General features: G+C 36.7%; 2 protein-coding genes across 3 annotated transcripts; both read left to right on the top strand.

Moving 5' to 3' along the window:
* The first annotated feature begins 1,230 nt into the window (after positions 1–1,230).
* Positions 1,231–5,041, top strand: LOC111329232 (caspase-3). The gene is made up of 3 exons (XM_022933866.2): positions 1,231–1,693; positions 2,333–2,416; positions 3,452–5,041. The coding sequence occupies exons 1-3, from the start codon at positions 1,396–1,398 to the stop codon at positions 4,426–4,428; spliced, it is 1,359 nt and encodes a 452-aa protein (XP_022789601.1). The 5' UTR covers positions 1,231–1,395; the 3' UTR covers positions 4,429–5,041.
* A 4,339-nt stretch (positions 5,042–9,380) lies between these two features.
* On the top strand, positions 9,381–17,699 carry LOC111329199 (protein RER1-like). 2 transcript variants are annotated; one of them, XM_088730037.1, is made up of 7 exons: positions 9,381–9,510; positions 14,344–14,425; positions 14,684–14,788; positions 15,503–15,599; positions 16,033–16,114; positions 16,850–16,985; positions 17,058–17,699. In XM_088730037.1, exons 2-7 carry the CDS (start codon positions 14,351–14,353, stop codon positions 17,145–17,147), a joined length of 585 nt encoding a protein of 194 aa, XP_088586163.1. In that variant the 5' UTR covers positions 9,381–9,510; positions 14,344–14,350; the 3' UTR covers positions 17,148–17,699. The 2 variants fall into 2 exon arrangements, with proteins under 2 accessions (XP_088586163.1, XP_022789563.2); XM_022933828.2 differs by having other exon boundaries at positions 15,503–15,614.
* Positions 17,700–18,403: the final 704 nt, after the last annotated feature.

Below are 18,403 nucleotides of genomic sequence, written 5' to 3'. Positions count from 1 at the left end.
GCTAGTGGAATGAGCGAAACAAAAATCAAACCTGCCGCCAAAAAGTTGTTTTGTCGGCCATTTTGTTTGTTTTGCTTAGCGACCGCTCAAAAGATTGCCCACGCAGCCCACTCACTGTCCCGGTTAGGTGAGTTGCATGTAAAGGAGGGCTATGTTTCAACCCTTCTAGCCGGGTAGCCCGGTTAGCCGGGGCAACCTCCCTCCATGTAAACAGGCCCTAAGTGAGCACGGAGCGAAATACGATACCTTGAGTTTAACGGGGTGACCCTACTTGATGAAAAGATTGAAGGGTAGTAGTAGTAGTAGTAGTAGTAGTAGTAGTAGTAGTAGTAGTAGTAGTAGTAGTAGTAGTAGTAGTAGTAGGCAGTCGTCGGACCATGTCCATGACTAGCGCAATTGCGACAAACACTTTCTCTCGTGGCTAAAAAGCCTAATTCTGGAACGGCAGATACGGAGCCACTGGAACACGCATGCCACTGGAACACACGTTGCTTTGTTCATTGCTGCTCTTCTCTTAGCTCTTCTATCATCGGCTTCAGCTTTCAGCATTTCCTCTCCCGCCTGGAGTGCCAGACTGCCAGAGGACTTGAAAGCATGATTCAGTAAAACTGAAAAGAAGATGTTGAAGAGAGTTGGGGCTAGCAAGGGTGGAGTGGTGGAAAATCTTACCGTGATGCGGAATGCCTTGTTGTTTGAAACAAAAGTCTGACAAAAATGGAATTACGCTATATAGGATAAGAAAATAAATTATTTGTTTAACAGACAAAATTAAAAGAAGCATTGTTCAATAATTACGGGACCCTAGAGGATAGAACGATAGAGGAACAGCGTGGTTGTTCCGCTAGCCCACATGTATTTATCATTACTATTACTATGGTTACAAAGAGAGATTATCATTGTTTTTATCATTTGTTACCATTTAATATTGGTTGAGTGTCAATTATTCACTACATTCTTGAGTCATTTTTTTCTTGTGGAACAGGGTGCTCGTTAAGATGTGAGATGCAGCAGGTTTTCTATTTTGCGTATGGAAAATCTTCTGCAACAATACTCACTATATATGGTGCTCGGTAACCAAATGCGAACTTGAACTGCCGATATATATTTATCTTTTAAAGCCCTACAAAATTGCTAGCGTATCTTATAACCTGTGAAATTTTGAGGGTCAAGGTTCCGACGTCATCAGTGAAGCCAACAAGCTCTTTCCCAGTCTCTTATCCTCTTGGTTCGAATGAGTGGAGACGACACCTCGAAGGCACTTTGAGGGGGACACCCCGTTGGAGCAAATGCGTTGGTTGCTTTTGGTTGATGGGGTGTCTTTAGAAATTCGGGATACTCTTTCATTTGAAAACGGTGCTTTAATGGTCTTCGACTTCATTAAGAGGCGCAAGAACGATGGAAATCCCTAACTATGCTTACAGATTACGAATCAATCATGACAAGGTTTTAAGAGATTTAGAGCCAGGAAAGATTTTAAGCCTTCTTTATCAAGCAGAGGTTTTCGACCTTGACGACAAGGATGAAGTGAAAGCAGGGATAACGAGGAAGAAACAAGCCGAGATACTGTTGGATAAAATAGTCCGTTCGGGATATCAAAATTTGGTTAAGTTTGTGAACGCTTTACAAAATACTCAACCACATCTTCACCGTCTGCTTCAAGAGCCTGTTCACGGAGAAGAGCAGGCAGAAGGAGGTTTGTGTCCAATCCAATGTTTTTTCAACTTATATTCACTTTGCAGAAGGTGAAGACATCGACACAATGTTTATCAGGGCTAATGTTCGACTTTTGTTAAGTTGAGTTCAAAAGGGTTTGCCTTTGTAGGGTGGCAGGGAATGAAAATGTCACCCCTCAAGGGAAAGGAAATGAAGACGAAAGACCAATGAGTTTACGTAATGTTACGCCTGTTACTGCACAACAAGGGCCTTGACCAGCAGTTAGTTGCAATGTTACGCGGTTTGCAGACAATGTAAAATCTCACTAAGGGTGTTTACATTCCTAGTGGTCAAAGATTTCCCTTAGAATTGTATTCCAATCTAGAAAAGTTACTGTGTAATAAAACAAAAATATGTATACTACAACAGAAACCATTTTTCCTTCTACAATTTATACAACCCATAGATGAAAACAGTGGGGAGACAGGCCCTTTAATGCTAATATTGTCTTTAAAAATTATACATTTGAATTGAATGCGACTCCTAATGCTGGTTACTAGTTTTAGCATTAACCACCACTAAGGGGCTCTGTTAAATGACAGGTGTTAAGACCTAATTTTTCAGTGCATCAAGTTTTTAAAGTTTTTATAACTCAAGCTTGTAATTCTCTATGTTACAGATCGCAGAATAAATGATATCACAAGACAGCTTTACACAACTTCACTGAGCACTCACCATGAACTCCCCAACTGCATTAACAAAGGTATAATTTATATACATGTGTTTAGGCCTTATGAGTTAGGATATAATATGCACAGATATTTTATGACTTGATTGGTAATTCTGGGAGCCCAGTAGGTGCTAGGAAAAAATAATGTAAGTGATGAGTAGTTTCCACTCTAACTTTCTGCTAAACCATCAAATAAGGGATTCATTATTCCACTGTTGATTATTTTTCTAGTGTTCTGGCTTCTACCTAAATAAGTAATTTATAAATAAATAAATAATCCTATGACCCTATATATCTAAGCATCATATTGATTGCTCAGGGCATGATATGGACGAAAGACAAAAACAACACAAACCAAACCCTTTAATTGTTCTTTATTGCCAAAAAATAAAATTGTTCATAGGGATCATTTTGTTGCTCTGCTTTCCATTCAAAGTTTTACTTGTTGCATAGTGTAACAGTGTTGCATATATGTCTTGTTCTGTTGGTCGATTGAGGTAAAATGGTATTATTGTGGCATGATAAATCTTTATAATGTGTGCATACTTGTGTCCTTCTTTTTAGAATAATCCTTGATTCTTTTGAGCCTGAAAGTAGTTATGCTTTTAGAAAATTATAGTGAAATGTTGGGAAAATTATGGCAATGAAAATAATTGGGACACTGACTCTAGATTCTTGATGTGTCCAATTTGTTTTAAAGAGGACCCTTATGCTATCTGCTAGAATAATTATGACATGGTGGAAACAATGTACAAAAACCATTTGGTCATATTATTCTCCAAAAAAGAGCTTTTATTCTTTAAATTATGTGATTCATTTATAGTTGTTCAGTTAACTCACTGGATTCATTGACATTCTTAATTTAAAGGATGCTTAAATGTCTAGGTGCTGATATGCTAGTTGGCACTGATATTGTGAAATCACACCATGGCATTATATGATACATGTATTTTCATCCCAAGTGTCACTGATAATTATAATTTTGCAATGTATATTTTACATTGTAGTTGTTGCAAAAGCATTCTAAAAAGCCCTGTTTAGTGTATCACTTAATTTCTTTTGTTCCAGCTCTGCGTCCAAAGATTGGCAACACTGATAGGGGAGCCGCTTTTTGTCAACCTTCTGATGCATTACCACCTCAAGATGAAGGCTTTGTGAAACCAATAGATTGGAATAAAATACCATCTCACATAAGGCCAGATTCAAAGCATGTGTACCCCATGATGTCAATACCCAGAGGGATCGCATTGATCATAAACAATGAGGTTTTCCGTCATAGTGCTGATATGACGGAGAAAGAGAAACAAAATGAAGAATTAGAGGTTCGCCTAGGCTCTGACGCCGATGTCCAATCACTTGAGACATTGTATGAAGCTCTGGATTTCAAAGTGAAAACTGAGAGAAATGTGGGAAGAGAAAAGATTTTAAAGATCTTGGATGATGTGTCTCATGAAGATCACTCACAGTATGATTGCTTTGTTTTATGGCTGATGAGCCATGGCCAGAATGGATTATTCTATGGAGCTGATGGAGACACTGTCCCAATTGAGACCGTGCGGGACTTTTTCAGCAATGCTAACTGCCCATCGTTGAGTGGCAAGCCTAAGCTCATTTTCATACAGGCTTGTAGAGGCAAAAGAAGGGAAAAAGGTGTAGCATCTGATGCCCCAAATGCAACAGCTCCCCAATCACCACAACCTTCAACAAATGATGATTTGTCAGGCAATGCCAATGGTGAGGCTACTGACAAAGGTTTTAATTTTCAAGTCAAGAAAACCATTGCTGACCATGCCGATATTCTAATAGCCAATGCAACTATCAGTGGTTACGCAGCATTCCGAAATATGGAGAAGGGAAGCCGCTTTGTACGCTGTGTTGTGGAGGTATTTAAAGAGATGGCTGGCTATGAGGAAATTCTTGGCATGCTCACAGAGGTAAACAGAAGAGTCAGTGCAATGGGTGAAGTTCATGAAAAACAAGTGTCAGAACCATCAACAACCTTGACAAAAAAGCTCTTCTTTTGGCCTGGATTGCAACAAATATAGACGTTTACAAATGTTGAGCAGTCTTGTAGACATTTCTTGATCCTTAATTAAAGGAGTATTATGCTTTATGATCATAATCAATCTTATTATGTATCTCCAAGTGTCTTTGAGTATGTAGTAAACTATATGTATGATACAGGTCATATTTCGAGATCCCAAAGAGTGGCTAATTCTTTTAAAATATTGTCTGCAGTTGTGGCACAAATATGCCACCATTTTGATTTGTGTTCCAACCTTAATTACCTGACTGCTTTCCTGTGGCAAAATATTATAAAACCAAGGAGTTAAGAAAACCAAAGAAGAACATGGCAAAGATTAATATGGATTGCTAATAAAGAAGCTAGACTATTTAGGTGTAACTTTTCAGGATAGATATGCCATTATGTGGCCTTTTGATTAATAGAAAAGAAAAATTAAGTACTTAAGTGTGACTGATACCGGTATTTATTGTTATTTGATTCTCTAGACTTTTAGTTCTTTATGTTTATGGCTTAATAGAATCAATTCTTGTACATTTTTAACTGATTGTTTTTAGAATATACTAGGGTCGTGGATTACATGTAAACTAGCTGATTGGCTAAGTGTAAATCCCACATTAAATGAAAAAATTTCATCTTTAGTTATCTTATATTATAGCCCACCCATTAATTTTAGCACGATTTCATTGGTTACTTCACGTCACGTGGTGCAAAATCACAGGACAGTTATCATGCAATAACCCCTGTCCATGTCGATATTTGTCCTCCGATTTTTTCCGCGAAAAAGAAACATAGTCAACACAAGAGTTTCAACTTTTCTGCTGTTCTCCTATTTACATGGAAGGAAGCCAAATTCGTTTTCTTGAGTCTAGTGATAGTGACATTAAGGAGCTGGTCGCAAAAGCAGTTCCGGGAAGTACAAAAAAGATTTTGAACAGTATGTTGGAAAATGTGAACCAAAAGTGCCAAGTTTTCGAGTATTTGATCTAAGGAGCGTTATAAGAGTTAATTTCAAATGATAGCTGGTCATGTTTTGGTCCAATCACAGTGAAAATAAAGTTATTTAAACCAATCAAATGTACTTGCTTGCTTGCATCAATTACGTGCATTCACCATCAGATCACCACTGGCTTTTTGGCGATGTGAAAATTAATGATAAAGTCTGTTTACAAACCTGGTGGACCATTAGGCCGGTGCTTAACTCCGGTTTCTGTAGCTTGAAGCGACTAGGAGTATTTCTACTCCCCCCTGGATGGGATGCCAGTCCATTGCAGGGGTACCCCCCAGCATTGAATTTGCTGGTACCCATTTATACACCTGGGTGAAGAGAGGCACTGTGAGAGTAAAGTGTCTTGCCTGAGAACACAACACATCTGGAGTCAAGCACACCAACCATGAGGCCACCATGCCTCCACATATTTGCCCTTGAAGCTTCGCTTCTTGGCCAAATATTAATTTTTTTGGACAATCTCTCAGCCACAGACATTATCAGCCAACATACCAGCTACCTGAAGGGGTTTATTGACTAAGAATTGTGCAGATATTAGGAAGAAAAGGTAGTGGGCATCACATTTAATAAAATGTCAGGATTCATTTGGCTTTGAGATGATTTTCCACCATTGCATCTTTTAGGCTTTGAGGTGATTTTCCACCAATCTGTTTTTCAGGATACAAGGTAATTTTGCGCCATTCTATCTTTTAGAATTTGAGTTAATTTTCTGCCAATAGCCCTTTTTACAGTTCCGGCGCCATATTGAATGTGTAACCGCCCAAACATGATAGCGAGGTTAGTGTTGAGTCGCGTTGCGAGTTCTAGTGAGAGTTTACTGAAATGTGGTGGTGCTCTGTCCTTTTCATCGAGATATTTCGACAATGAACGATACTTTCCCTACGCAGGATATTCCTCCTTCTTCTTCGAAAAGAAGAGGAAGACACTGTGCCGCTTTTTGGTTGTGCTAATAGCTATTATGACACAACAGGCAATCCAACAGGTCTGAATTTCTTCTCGTTTCCGAATGACTTCCAGCAGTGAATCAGATGGTGCAATCTCCTGAAGCGCCAGCATGGAAAGGACGGATTCTTCATCACAAAATCAACTTCTTTGTGCTCAGAACATTTCAAAACAGAGGACATGCGAAAAAACGTGGGCAGGTCGCTGGAAATTGGTGAAAGGTTTATAATGTTTGTACGGTTGTTTTGTTGCTTGGATACCGAAAGAAAATGCCTGCTTTGATTTTCGGTATTGAAGCGTTTATGCTGGGATTTTTTTTTTTGCGGGGGGGGGGGGGGGATTTTTTTCTCCTTATTAAAAAGGTGACATTTATATTTCTTTGTGCACTGTGGTCTTATACGATATCTGTGAACCAAATGTAAAATTATAAAATTGTAATGTACAATTAAAATGTGAAATTATAAATTTATAAAATGATGAGTTTAATTATTATATATATGGGCAGAACCATCTCGATTTAACTGGTCAGTACCGAAAAAACTATGGAAATTTCTGCCAAAAGGGTCCCGGTAGCAACTGTGACAACTCAAGGAGAGTCATTTGAGGTTGAACAGGAATTATTTCACCATGAAGTTAAAGCACCTGTGTCAACTTTAAATGCTGCTTCACCTTCACCAGCTCAAATTTAAAGCTCGAATTGATTTAGGTGTAATCTTTCCTTACATTAAGAAATATTAATATTAATGTTGTTAGTACTCAGGGAAAAAAGATGATGTTGGGCTTGTGAAATCAAGATAAGGTACCATTGTACATTGTGTAAATAAGGGAAGTGATTAGCATGACAATAAAATGCGAGTTAAACAATGTCTTTATGGGAAGGAGCTTCAAAATTCTATTCTTCAAACATAACATTTCGAAGAGCCTATTGACAAGAATTAACATTATTATTCACAGAAAAAAAAAAAAAATAGTTCTGCACACTCTAAAATAATCCTAGTTGTTGCATATTGAGCAAACTCTTGCAGCATATTCTTGTGAACAAGTTCTTGTGCTGGAAATGGGAAAGGTTCTTTCAGTTCCACATAGTTAAGATTAATCCATGTAATGCAGATTCTGGACACGAGGCTCTTGCTGATCCCAAATCTATCAGCAAGATCTTGTACAAATAACCTAGCCTTTAGTCTCATAAGTATGAGCAAATATTCATCCAAGAGTGACAGTTTCTTGAAGGCCCCGGCTTACCTCTGTTATCATCTGTTTGGTATGGCTGACTCTCTTTCGACAATTTCTCTCCTTTCCAGTACTGCATCTTTGCCAGCATTGGTTCAATAAAATTATAGAAGCTTACGAGTGCTCCATAGTTTGGGAATCCAGTATAAAATAGAACTGCAGACTCATTATCTTTAATTTTGTCAATTGAAAATTGGCACGCCAATAAATATCCCTCTCATTTTCAACTTCACTTAGTTTTTCTTTCAAGTCAGCTAATTGTGCTTGCAGTAGCTCTATTTCCCGTTGCAGCTTAAGGACATCTGATTGTTGCAGGGCTGGTAAAGATGAAGCAGCTTTGACAGTTGACACAGCTGCTTCAACTTCTTGGTGAAATAATTCCTGTTCAACTTCAAATGACTCTTCTTGAGTTGTCACAGTTGCTACTGGGACCCTTTAAGCAGGCATTTTCTGTGGTTTTTTCGGTACTGACTAGTTTAATCGACATGGTTCTGCCCATAAATATAATAATAAACTCATGCTTTTATTAAATTTTTAATTTTACATTTTAATTTTACATTATAATTTTAGAATTTTACATTCAGTTCACAGATATTGTATAAGACCACACTGCACAAAGAAATATAAATGTCACCTTTTTAATAAGGAGAAAAAAATCCAGCCTAAACACTACAATACCGAAAATCAAAGCAGGCATTTTCTTTCGGTATCCAAGCAACAAAACAACCATACAAACATTATAAACCTTTCACCAATTTCCAGCGACCTGCCCACGTTTTTTCGCATGTCTTCTGTTTTGAAATGTTCTGAGCACAAAGAAGTTGATTTTGTGGTGAAGAATCCGTTCTTTCCATGCTGGCGCTTCAGGAGATTGCACCATCTGATTCGCTGCTGGACGTCATTCGGAAACGAGTAGAAATGCAGACCTTTCGGATTGCCTGTTGTGTCATAATAGCTATTAGCACAACAAAAAAACGGCACAGTGTCTTCTTCTTTTCGAAGAAGAAGGAGGAATATCCTGCGTAGGGAAAGTATCGTTCATTGTCGAAATATCTCGATGAAAAAGACGGGACCACCACATTTCACTAAACTCTCACTAGAACTCGCAACGCGACTCAACACTAACCTCGCTATCATGTTTGCGCAATTACACATCCAATATGGTGCCGGGAACTGTAAAAAGGGCTATTTCTGTCTTTCACTATTTGGTGTAATTCTCAGCTGTTCCATCTTTTAGGATTTGGGGTCATTTTCTGACATTCTGCTGTTTGGACCTTTAGGGTTGCCCTTAAAAGGTGTGATCACCAAGAAACAAATACATTTTACTTCAGGTTGACAAGTACATGTGGGAAAAGTTCTTGACCATCAGAAAAAATCATAATTTTGCTAATTAGAACTTTTGAACAAAAAATGAATTGTTTTAAACTTGTTCACCCAATAGAGCTCTTTGAGCAGAAGAGGGCAGCTGTTTCAATTGTTTCTACTTTTATTTGCTGCGCAGCGGATAAGAGAGGAATTTTAAAAGAAAAGAAATTGAGTAAGAGTTTAAAAAGATCTCCAACTTGAAAGTGATTGTGAAAACCAGGGACAGGGCAGCTAGTAAAATAATCATTTAAAATTCTACACAGAAAACGAATCATCTAGGAGTGGAAATTGAAAGACTGAATGCTTATATATTCAGCAACAATGAAAGGCCCTAGGTCTAGTTTTGACACTTAGTGGGTGCTTTCATGAAAAGATTACTGTTCGATACCCATCATTCCTCTCTCTCTTTCATTGGTACGCATTATTTTACAGGATAAACCGCTGAATTTGTCTCGATTTGCAACGTGGCGACTTAGATGACAAGGAATTATACAGAGCTTTGATCTTTCCTATTTCATCAAATTGGTGATTGAAAACGTCAGAGAACTTTATAGTCGGGTGAGTTTTTGATCGATACGAAGACGTACTAACATTTGATATGTACTTGTAAGCTTGTTGGTTTCTGAGAGTTCTTCTTTGTGTGTGTTAAGTTGCAATGTATCTCAGTTTCGCGAATTATGAGACAGCTGCTTAAATTTTGTAGCCACTATTAAAGACTCTTGAATGGTATAAAGATATTGAAAGATCGTGGGTCATTTTGTACCAGTTAAAGAAGTGATTCAACTTTTACTGGTTGATTATTTTGGAAAAATGACATAATAATTTAAATCGTTTTGTTCCGTGAGATGACATGTTAACATCAAATTATGATAAGGGTACCCAGCAAAGTTGAATTCAATTTTTGACAAGTATTCTCTCCTTCTTTTGATTTCAAATTTAATAGTTCACCACCTCCTAGATATCATATATATACCAACATTGTTATTTTGTGCATGCAACGCGTACATTATTTTAGACCATTGGCTTGGGAATTCTTTCATTTCTTTGAAAGTAGTAAGTGTGCCCAACTGGAGATGCAGGGGAATGAGATTTCACTTGCACATACCCAAAATGCAGTGCTTTCAATACGATTTGAAATAGGTGGCTACATTAGTACAACACCTGCAGGAGAGTGACTTGATTGCGACTTGAGCATGGTGACTGCGACTTGAGTGTGGTGAAATATACCTGGGGACTCACAACAGAATACCCACCAGAGCTCCAGTGGGTGCCGGGTCTTAATGAAAGCACTGAAAATGGGCATACAGTTTTTGGATCAGTTTAAAAAAGACGCACCTAAAAATCTTATATGCACCAAGAGTGACTAGTGTCTAGTTTCCCCTTACACTATCATCCTTGAATCATGCATTAAGGTTATGAGAATATTGAAAATGATCAACAACTACAGAAGTTCTGGATTGTTATGAAAATTCTCCTTGTCAGCACCTTGGGGCATAGAGAACAGCATGGAGAATGTGCATACTGATGTTGGGGTGTAAAGGGTTAACGTAGGTATGAGCAGTACTGTCAATAAAGTAAAATACATTTCAACATTGTAGCATCATAAGTTTTCGTTAACTTCATTTTACTTGACTCAGACCTTGAGAGTAGCAGGTGAATTGTAAGATTTCATGATTGTGCACTGTAGTTTGAAGTGTTTTTTAATGTGTCAATTAGTAATCATTAAATGATACACGTGTTTGAATGCAGAGTTTAAGTTCTGTTTTCTGTCTCTTTGCAATTCATCAATAGCTGAAGAACTCAGCCACTCTAATTGACAACATTTTTGTAAATAAAAATTGTGGAAGAATCCCAAGTGCCAACGTTGTCTCAGACATAAGCGACCACTACTGTCAATTCTGCTTGACTGAATTCTCCTGCGAAACAAATTTCCCTAAAAAGACCATGGTGTGTGACTTCTCTAGGTTTCCAGAAGAGGATCATAACTCTGAATTAGTGCAAGTTGTCTGGGAATCAATTCTTGCAAGAGGAAATGGAAATATCGATATTGCTTTTTCAAAAAATTTATAACAAACTTAACAAACTGAGAAACAAAGATGCTCCACTTAAACCTCTATCAAAGCAAAAATTCAAGTAGTCCTTAAAACCCTGGATTTCCAAAGGGCTAATCAAATCTCTAAAAATTAAAAACTCTCTATTTGCCTCTGGGGATACCGATAAATACAAGCTCTATTGAAACAAAATTACATCTCTAATTTGTCCTAGTAAAAAGTTCTGTTATCACAAAAAATTTTGCGCAACATTCGAACGACATGAAGAAAACATGGATTGGAATCAACGACATAATGAACCGAAACAAAAGAAAATCAAAACCCATTGTTGGCGGACTATACGGGAATGGTATGATGTGTAACCCAGTGGAATTGTCAAATGTACTAAACAATTTCTTTTCTACGGTTGGCCAAAAGCTAGCAGCAAATGTACAAGATGGTAATTATCACTATAACAAATACTTAACAAATACCAATTTCACCACTTCCTTTTTCTTTGAACCAGTCATTTCATCAGCTATCAAACTAGAAATCTCGCTTTTATCACCAAACAAGGCTTACGGACTATATTCTTGCCCTATTCATGTTTTGAAATGTGCAAAGAGCATATTCGTTTCACCACTAGCTGAGCTTATCAACCTCACTGTCCAAAGTGGAAAATATCCTTCCAAGCTAAAACATGCAAAAGTTATCCCGGTATATAAGGGCAATGATGAGACTGACCCTAGCAACTACCATGCTATTTCACTACTCTCCGTCTTCAATAGAATCTTTGAAAAAATTATGTACAACCGATTGAAATGATACATTGAATATAATGAACTATTATTTGAAGCCCAGTAGGGCTTCAGAGAGAAATTTTTCACTCGGCATGCAATTTTGGACAGGGTGACTACAGTACAAACTAATATGGACAAGAAAATTTCCACGTGTGGTATTTTTCTCGATTTTAAAAAAGCATTTGATGCTGTCAATCACACTATTTTACTTGATAAATTGCACCATTATGAGATAAGAGGTATTGTACATTAGTGGTCTTTGTCGTACTTGACTAATTGAATGGAAACAACGCATATTGATAATGACCATATTTCATCTAAGAAAAACTCAATAACTGGAGTTCCACAAGGGTCTGTGTTAGGCCCCTTACTTTTCTTGATTTATGTTAATGATATTTATCTTTGTAACAGTAAACTTGGCTTTTATCTGATTGCTGATGACACAAACCTGTTATATGCTGACAAGGCTTGAAATCCCTGGAAACCATAGTTAATAATGCACTAAAAAATGTTTATGACAGGCTTAATGCTAATAAACTAACCATTAACGCGAAGAAATAAAACTTTGTCATTTTTAGGCCAGCACAAAACAGAATTAACCATCAGCTATGTATCAGAATTCCGAATAATAACAACAATGGATTCACACTTCTTGAATGCAAAGATTATGTAAAATTTTTGGGTGTACTAATTGACGAGTTCTAACTTAACCTGGAGGCCTCATATTGATCATACTGTTTTTGTTTCGAAGATTAGCCAAATAGTCGGCATAATTGCTAGGCTTAGACATCATGTACCTTTAAATACCGTTCTTCAAATTTACTCTTCGCTGATTTTTCCCTACACGCTCTACGGTATAGCTGCTTGGGGGTCAGGCAGCTCAGAGTGATTTAAAAAAGATTCTCACCTTACAAAAGCGTGCACTCCATTTGATTTTCTTCTCCAGCAAAAGATCTCGTGCTATCCCTCTTTTTATAACTTCGAGTATCCTACCCATTAATATGCTCTATTTTGAAACTGTCTCTGCCATAATGCATGATGTTTCTACTAGCTCTACACCTAGGAATATTCGCGAACTTTTTATTAACTCATCTGACATGCATACATATATTATGGGTTTCTCTTCCACAGAGAATTTTTATGTACAGAAATCTAGATTGCATGTGAAATTTAAGTCTTTCTCTGCATTTGGTACGAGGTTATGGAACTGTCTAAACCCTGACTTGTGTAAACTCATGAAAAGAGCATTTAAAAGGAAAATTCATAAGTTGCTTTTGACTATACTTGGGATTGAGGACTATTATGTTGACGCCCATTCACTAATAATGAAATTCAATACCAATGATTATGGAATATTATAACTGTAGTACTTCGCTCACATCCGTATGTCACAATTCTCTCCTCTCTACTCTCCAGTCTGCTCTGCCTTTATTTGATTATTATGTTTTGTTTTTAACTCACTAGCAACTTTTAATTATTGTATTTAATTTGTATGAAAACTGTACGTATCTTTTAACATATAATGTAGTAAACTAATGCATAGCTCGTAACTGTAGTGATGTAGTAGTAATGAAATCTCTTTAGCTTACAATGTGTAGTATTTACTTGTTTATTTCTAATACCCACCAAGACTAGCTAATGCTATGTGCTGGTTGTGTAAATTGGCTTTTGATGTTCTATGAAATAATAATAAAACAGTGAAACAGTGAAGATCTAACAAATTCAAGGCTGTAGCCAGACTTCAGGACAAGAGGAGGCAATTTTCGAGCGCTGAAGGCACGAGCCACTAGAGCAATCTAGAGGTTCAGAAATGCTCTTTTAAGAATTTTTCGTGGCATTTCTCTTCAGAAAAGTCAATCTTAAAGAAAAAAAATTTAAAAAAAGGCCTCGTGCCAGCTACGGCCCTGAAACTAACTGCTACTTAACAACTATTCACCGAAGTGGAGGTGGTTAGTGGTGGATATTTACCAAGCCCCAAAACGGTGAGGTAAATATCCACCGCTAACCACCGACACTGAGGTGAGTAGTTGTTTTAGTATATACTAAAACAGTGAGATAATATACACCACCAAAAATTAATTTGAGTGATTTCTTCACTTGTCATTGGATGCAAACCGGGACGCCATTTTTTCCCTGAGTTGCTTGGAGGTAAATAGCAAAGGATATTCGGAGTTTGACTAGCCAATCAGAGTGCACCTTCAATGGTATCCACTGTTTTAGTATATATTAATGCTTGTTATTCAATGAATATGAGGGGATCTGACGTGCATGTGTGTAACCAGATACCTTTTTTCAATATATAAATTTTCCATTGTTGACTAAGGGCTTTGTTAAACCCAAGAGTTCTTTCATTTACATAGCACTGTTACACATTGGCAACTTACAAATCTGATGACAGACACATCAGATGTGCATTATATGCATATATCATTGTGTATTGGCAATTAAATGTGTCTAACAACACTTGAATGTGCGTATAAAATTGGTACAGGCAATTAACATACATATTAACATACATAGGTGATACTGTTAAATTAAATACATTTTGTATTTGCTCTTAGAAGAGAGATGGATGATCCCTCTGAAGACAGTCGGCCAGGTCAGCCAGGTGTTGTCAAAAAGATTTTTCTAACAGTATCCCAGGTAAACATGTGCTTTAAAGTTGCCCACCTTTTTTTAAAGATATGACTGACAAATAGGTTGGAGCTAGTGTATCTCAAGTTCAGCAGTTAGGATGGTGTGGAATTGATCCTAGAAGCCTTAAATGGTACAGAAAGTTGTTATATTGAATAGTATTTTTTTCAAGTGTTTTATACTTATGTTTTAGCTCATCTTTGTAATGGTAATAACATGTTTAATTTTTTTATCATTTGTTTAACTTGTGTAATTTCCCCACCACAGAGATACCAAACGTTTCTTGACACAACAGTTCCACATCTTGCGCTACGATGGATTTCAACTCTGGTCATGATAGTGTTGTTCCTTGTCAGGGTACTTTATCTTCAGGTCAGTTAATGTGAGAATGTGTTAAAGTATTACAGTTGATTCTCAATAACTGGAACCACTAAAGGGAATTGAACAATGTTCAGCTACACTGTAATGCAAGTTGAAGCAAGCAAGAGACTGGTCTCGCAGGGCTGCCTCAAGATAATTTTAGTTTTGGAGTATAGCACCATTTTATCTGTGGTGTTTGTTGGTCTTGTTTGCCTTTCATCTTTTGGCAAACACTGTTAAAGTTACCAGGTTTAATTTATATTATTAGAAATTGATTTCATGGGGAAACTAGGATATTCTTGAATTTCCTGCAGATTTGAGTTTGTGTTGGTTCAAGGTACAGTGTGGCTCAAAGATAAGGGGACTAAAATAAAAGTGTTCCTATGTTGATACAGATACTGGCATTGACCAGCATACAAGCACATACTTGTACTTGAATGTGTGATTAGTGTGTAAGAGCTAGCTGATTGTTTTCCCTATTGTGGAATGGTAATTTTTTATTTCAGTGGGCCTTATAGAGTTGCAAAAACTGGTGGTCAGGTCAAGCCATACCTAATACTATATGTCCTTTGAGCATCTTGTGTTTCTTTTGCCTGTGTTTACCTCTGTAGTAACTTTTCATGGTTTCAACTGCAGAAAATTTTCCTCTACATTTACTCACCAGAAAGTATGTTCTGGGGAATCATTACTGTGTAATAATTGAATGATGTTTTCCTGTACTTTCAGGGCTGGTACATAGTCACATATGCACTTGGTATTTACCATCTTAACTTGTTTATTGCATTCTTGACACCTAAAATTGATCCAGCTTTAGAAGAATTAGGTGAGGAGGACCTAGGTGTGTTTCTTTCATTTGTTTTTCATTCAAAATACCCAGTACAGTACATGTTAACTAAGGTGCACTTACAGATATTTTGTGACTTACTCTGGTTTTACAATTTAAAGGGACAATGGGAACACTGTCTAGTAGAAATGATGACAAAAAAAGGACAGTGTGAGAATCCTGCACAAAAGCTGTTCTAACCATTCATTCAATTACATTGTGTAGATTAGGCCATCTGCATTCTTGCATAGGGCTTCCATTCATTCAATTCACCAATTACCATAAAACTCCAAGTCCTCTGATTATCTCCTCAGCTCCACCTATGGTATTTATGAAAGTCTCTTCAGTTTATTATTTTCCTTTAACCATTTGGTTTGTTCACCACAGTTAAAGTTTAAATACATATAACATGTTATCACTGTTTTCTTTGCAGAAGAAGATGGGCCTAAACTTCCTACTAAAGCTGATCAGGAGTTCAGACCTTTTATCAGAAGGTTACCAGAGTTTAAATTTTGGTAAGTGCTCTTTGTGAATGATAGACATGGCTCCATCATCCCTTTGTAAGTTAATGTGATAATTTATTAAAATATTACTGTTGATTCTCAACAACTGGAGCCACCAAAGGAAATTAAACAAAGTTTGGCTAATGCAAGTTGAAGTTAGCAGGAGACTGGTCTTACAGGGCTGCCTCAAGATAATTTTAGTTTTGGAGTACAGCACCATTTTATCGGTTGTGTTTGTTATTCTTGCTTGCCTGTGTTCTTTTGTTTTCTTTTGTGGTGTACCACATTTTCTTTTGTTTTCTTTTGTGTTGTACCACATTTTGACATGATTCATCGGTTCCTATTAACAGTAACTAAACATAACCTTGAAATTTAGTGCTATATTTATTGAAATTACAAGTACATGTAAGGAATCTTTTTTGTTGATTTATATTTATTTGGTGGATGGGAGATTATCTCTCTAACCTTCTGATAATGCAAAGCAAAGAAACTAGGTTTTATGGGGACTCTGATATCCAAATGAGACTGAAGTGAGACCGAAAAAACCTTGATACTCTATATTATAGAGTTTTTTCAGTCACTTTAATCTTTACAATGCAAGTTTTGGTACAAGACTTCTAATTGCAAGTTCACAAACATATCAATCATTTCGAGATAACTTTATCCACAAGGTGGCCATAGGTATTCTTTGAAGTTTGTTTGAAGGTTGGGAAGATGTAATCACCTTTTTGTGTTTTCCTCTTTCAGGTATGCAGCAACAAGGGCTGTTGTTATTGCCATAACATGTACATTTTTTGAATTTTTTGACATCCCTGTGTTCTGGCCCATCTTAGTCATGTACTTTATTGTTCTTTTTATCATCACAATGAAGAGACAAATTAAGGTAAGGAGAATCACATTTTGGGCCAAAACCACCTGAACAGAATTAATGTTGCTTTTTTCTTTTCATTCCCAGCATATGATAAGATACCGATATCTACCATTTACTTATGGAAAACAGAAATACAGAGGCAAAGATGAGTCAAGTGATGTGATGAAATCATAAGTTTAAAGAACAGAAAGTTATTGTTGCCAAGCTGTACAGTAAAAGTTTTAGTTATGACTAACTGGATGTGTACATCTGAGTTTAATCAAACACAACCCTAGATCCTCATCTTCAATCATCTGAAACTCAAGAAATTATTGGAATAATCTGTACTGATTTTCCTATCTGTTTATTATTGCAAATTTTGATCTAAAAGGTGTCAATGTTAAATTTTCATGCCAGGCCTTTTGGTCAGTGTTTTTAATGTGTCTTATGCATGAAACCAAACTGTAGGGGAAGTAGCTTGTGCCACCTTAACCCTTAATTCACTATAGCACTTATTTTCCATGATACTGTAAGGAAAAATTAGAGGTCAGTCACTTCTACTAGTTAAGGGTTATTGTACACTTAGTTTACCAAACACAACACACTCTAGATATTGTCAGTGTTATCTAGTTACTTGTGTGCCTATTGCTGTCTGTGCAACCATTTTATTTAGAAATTTATGTGTATAAGGCAGATTCTGAAACAAAAAAGAATCTCTCTTGTTTTTAAATAAAATTTATCAAGGTTTATAGTGCTAGAAGCCCTCTATTCCCCTTGGTCTTCTTTAATGATTCACTCAGGGTAGTAAAGGTAAGGCAAGAAATGGACAAGACTTATTTCTGTAAGAAAGGGGCAAAATGGCCTTACCTTGGTGTTTTGAGGTTTTTAAAAAGAAGAGGTTTCTGGTCTTTGTCATGAATTTGAATATAGAAACATTCAGTTGCTATTAAATAACCTGATTTGAAACTCTTTTCTTGGATGAGAAGACGATTCCTTCTTACACAACAATCGCTAATGCCACCTATGTTTATATTTTCAAATTTGTGTGATCAAGGCTATTTAGATCTTAGAAGACTTTAACCCAGAGCACATGTTCCTGTGCTTCAGACAGATAATCTTTCTCAAAAGTCCTCAACTTTGGGGAAGTCTATTTGTCTGTTTGCAAACTTTTCAAGCCATTAAATTCCTTTTGAAAAGTTTTTTTTTTTATACTTGATAATGATAATGGTTTACAAGACTGGCTGGCTCCACCCTCCTAATCATTAGCTAATTAAAGCTACAGATTGAAGAAACGGGAAATTTTGGGTTGTTTTTTTGTTTGTTTGTTTGTTTTTTTTGGGTTTCCATAAAGAGGCTATGAATGAGTGATGTGTTAGTGCAATGCTCAGTAGAATGAAAATGTTGTAACTGTTTTGTGAGAACTTTGAGTTGAGTACATGGTTAGAATATAT

This window comes from Stylophora pistillata, chromosome 8 (assembly GCF_964205215.1).
Source record: "Stylophora pistillata chromosome 8, jaStyPist1.2, whole genome shotgun sequence".
Lineage (NCBI taxonomy): Eukaryota > Metazoa > Cnidaria > Anthozoa > Scleractinia > Pocilloporidae > Stylophora > Stylophora pistillata.
This window is presented reverse-complemented; position numbering and strand designations above follow the sequence as displayed.

What these genes read in the sequence shown, in the direction of transcription:
- LOC111329232 (XM_022933866.2), top strand. Translation starts at nt 1,396, where the DNA reads ATGGAAATCCCTAACTATGCTTACAGATTACGAATCAATCATGACAAG. An exon ending in AGAAGAGCAGGCAGAAGGAG is followed by an intron (nt 1,694 to 2,332) that starts GTTTGTGTCCAA and finishes TCTATGTTACAG; the next exon opens with ATCGCAGAATAAATGATATC. An exon ending in CCCCAACTGCATTAACAAAG is followed by an intron (nt 2,417 to 3,451) that starts GTATAATTTATA and finishes CTTTTGTTCCAG; the next exon opens with CTCTGCGTCCAAAGATTGGC.
- LOC111329199 (XM_022933828.2), top strand. Translation starts at nt 14,351, where the DNA reads ATGGATGATCCCTCTGAAGACAGTCGGCCAGGTCAGCCAGGTGTTGTC. An exon ending in TTACCAGAGTTTAAATTTTG is followed by an intron (nt 16,115 to 16,849) that starts GTAAGTGCTCTT and finishes TTCCTCTTTCAG; the next exon opens with GTATGCAGCAACAAGGGCTG. An exon ending in CAATGAAGAGACAAATTAAG is followed by an intron (nt 16,986 to 17,057) that starts GTAAGGAGAATC and finishes TTTCATTCCCAG; the next exon opens with CATATGATAAGATACCGATA.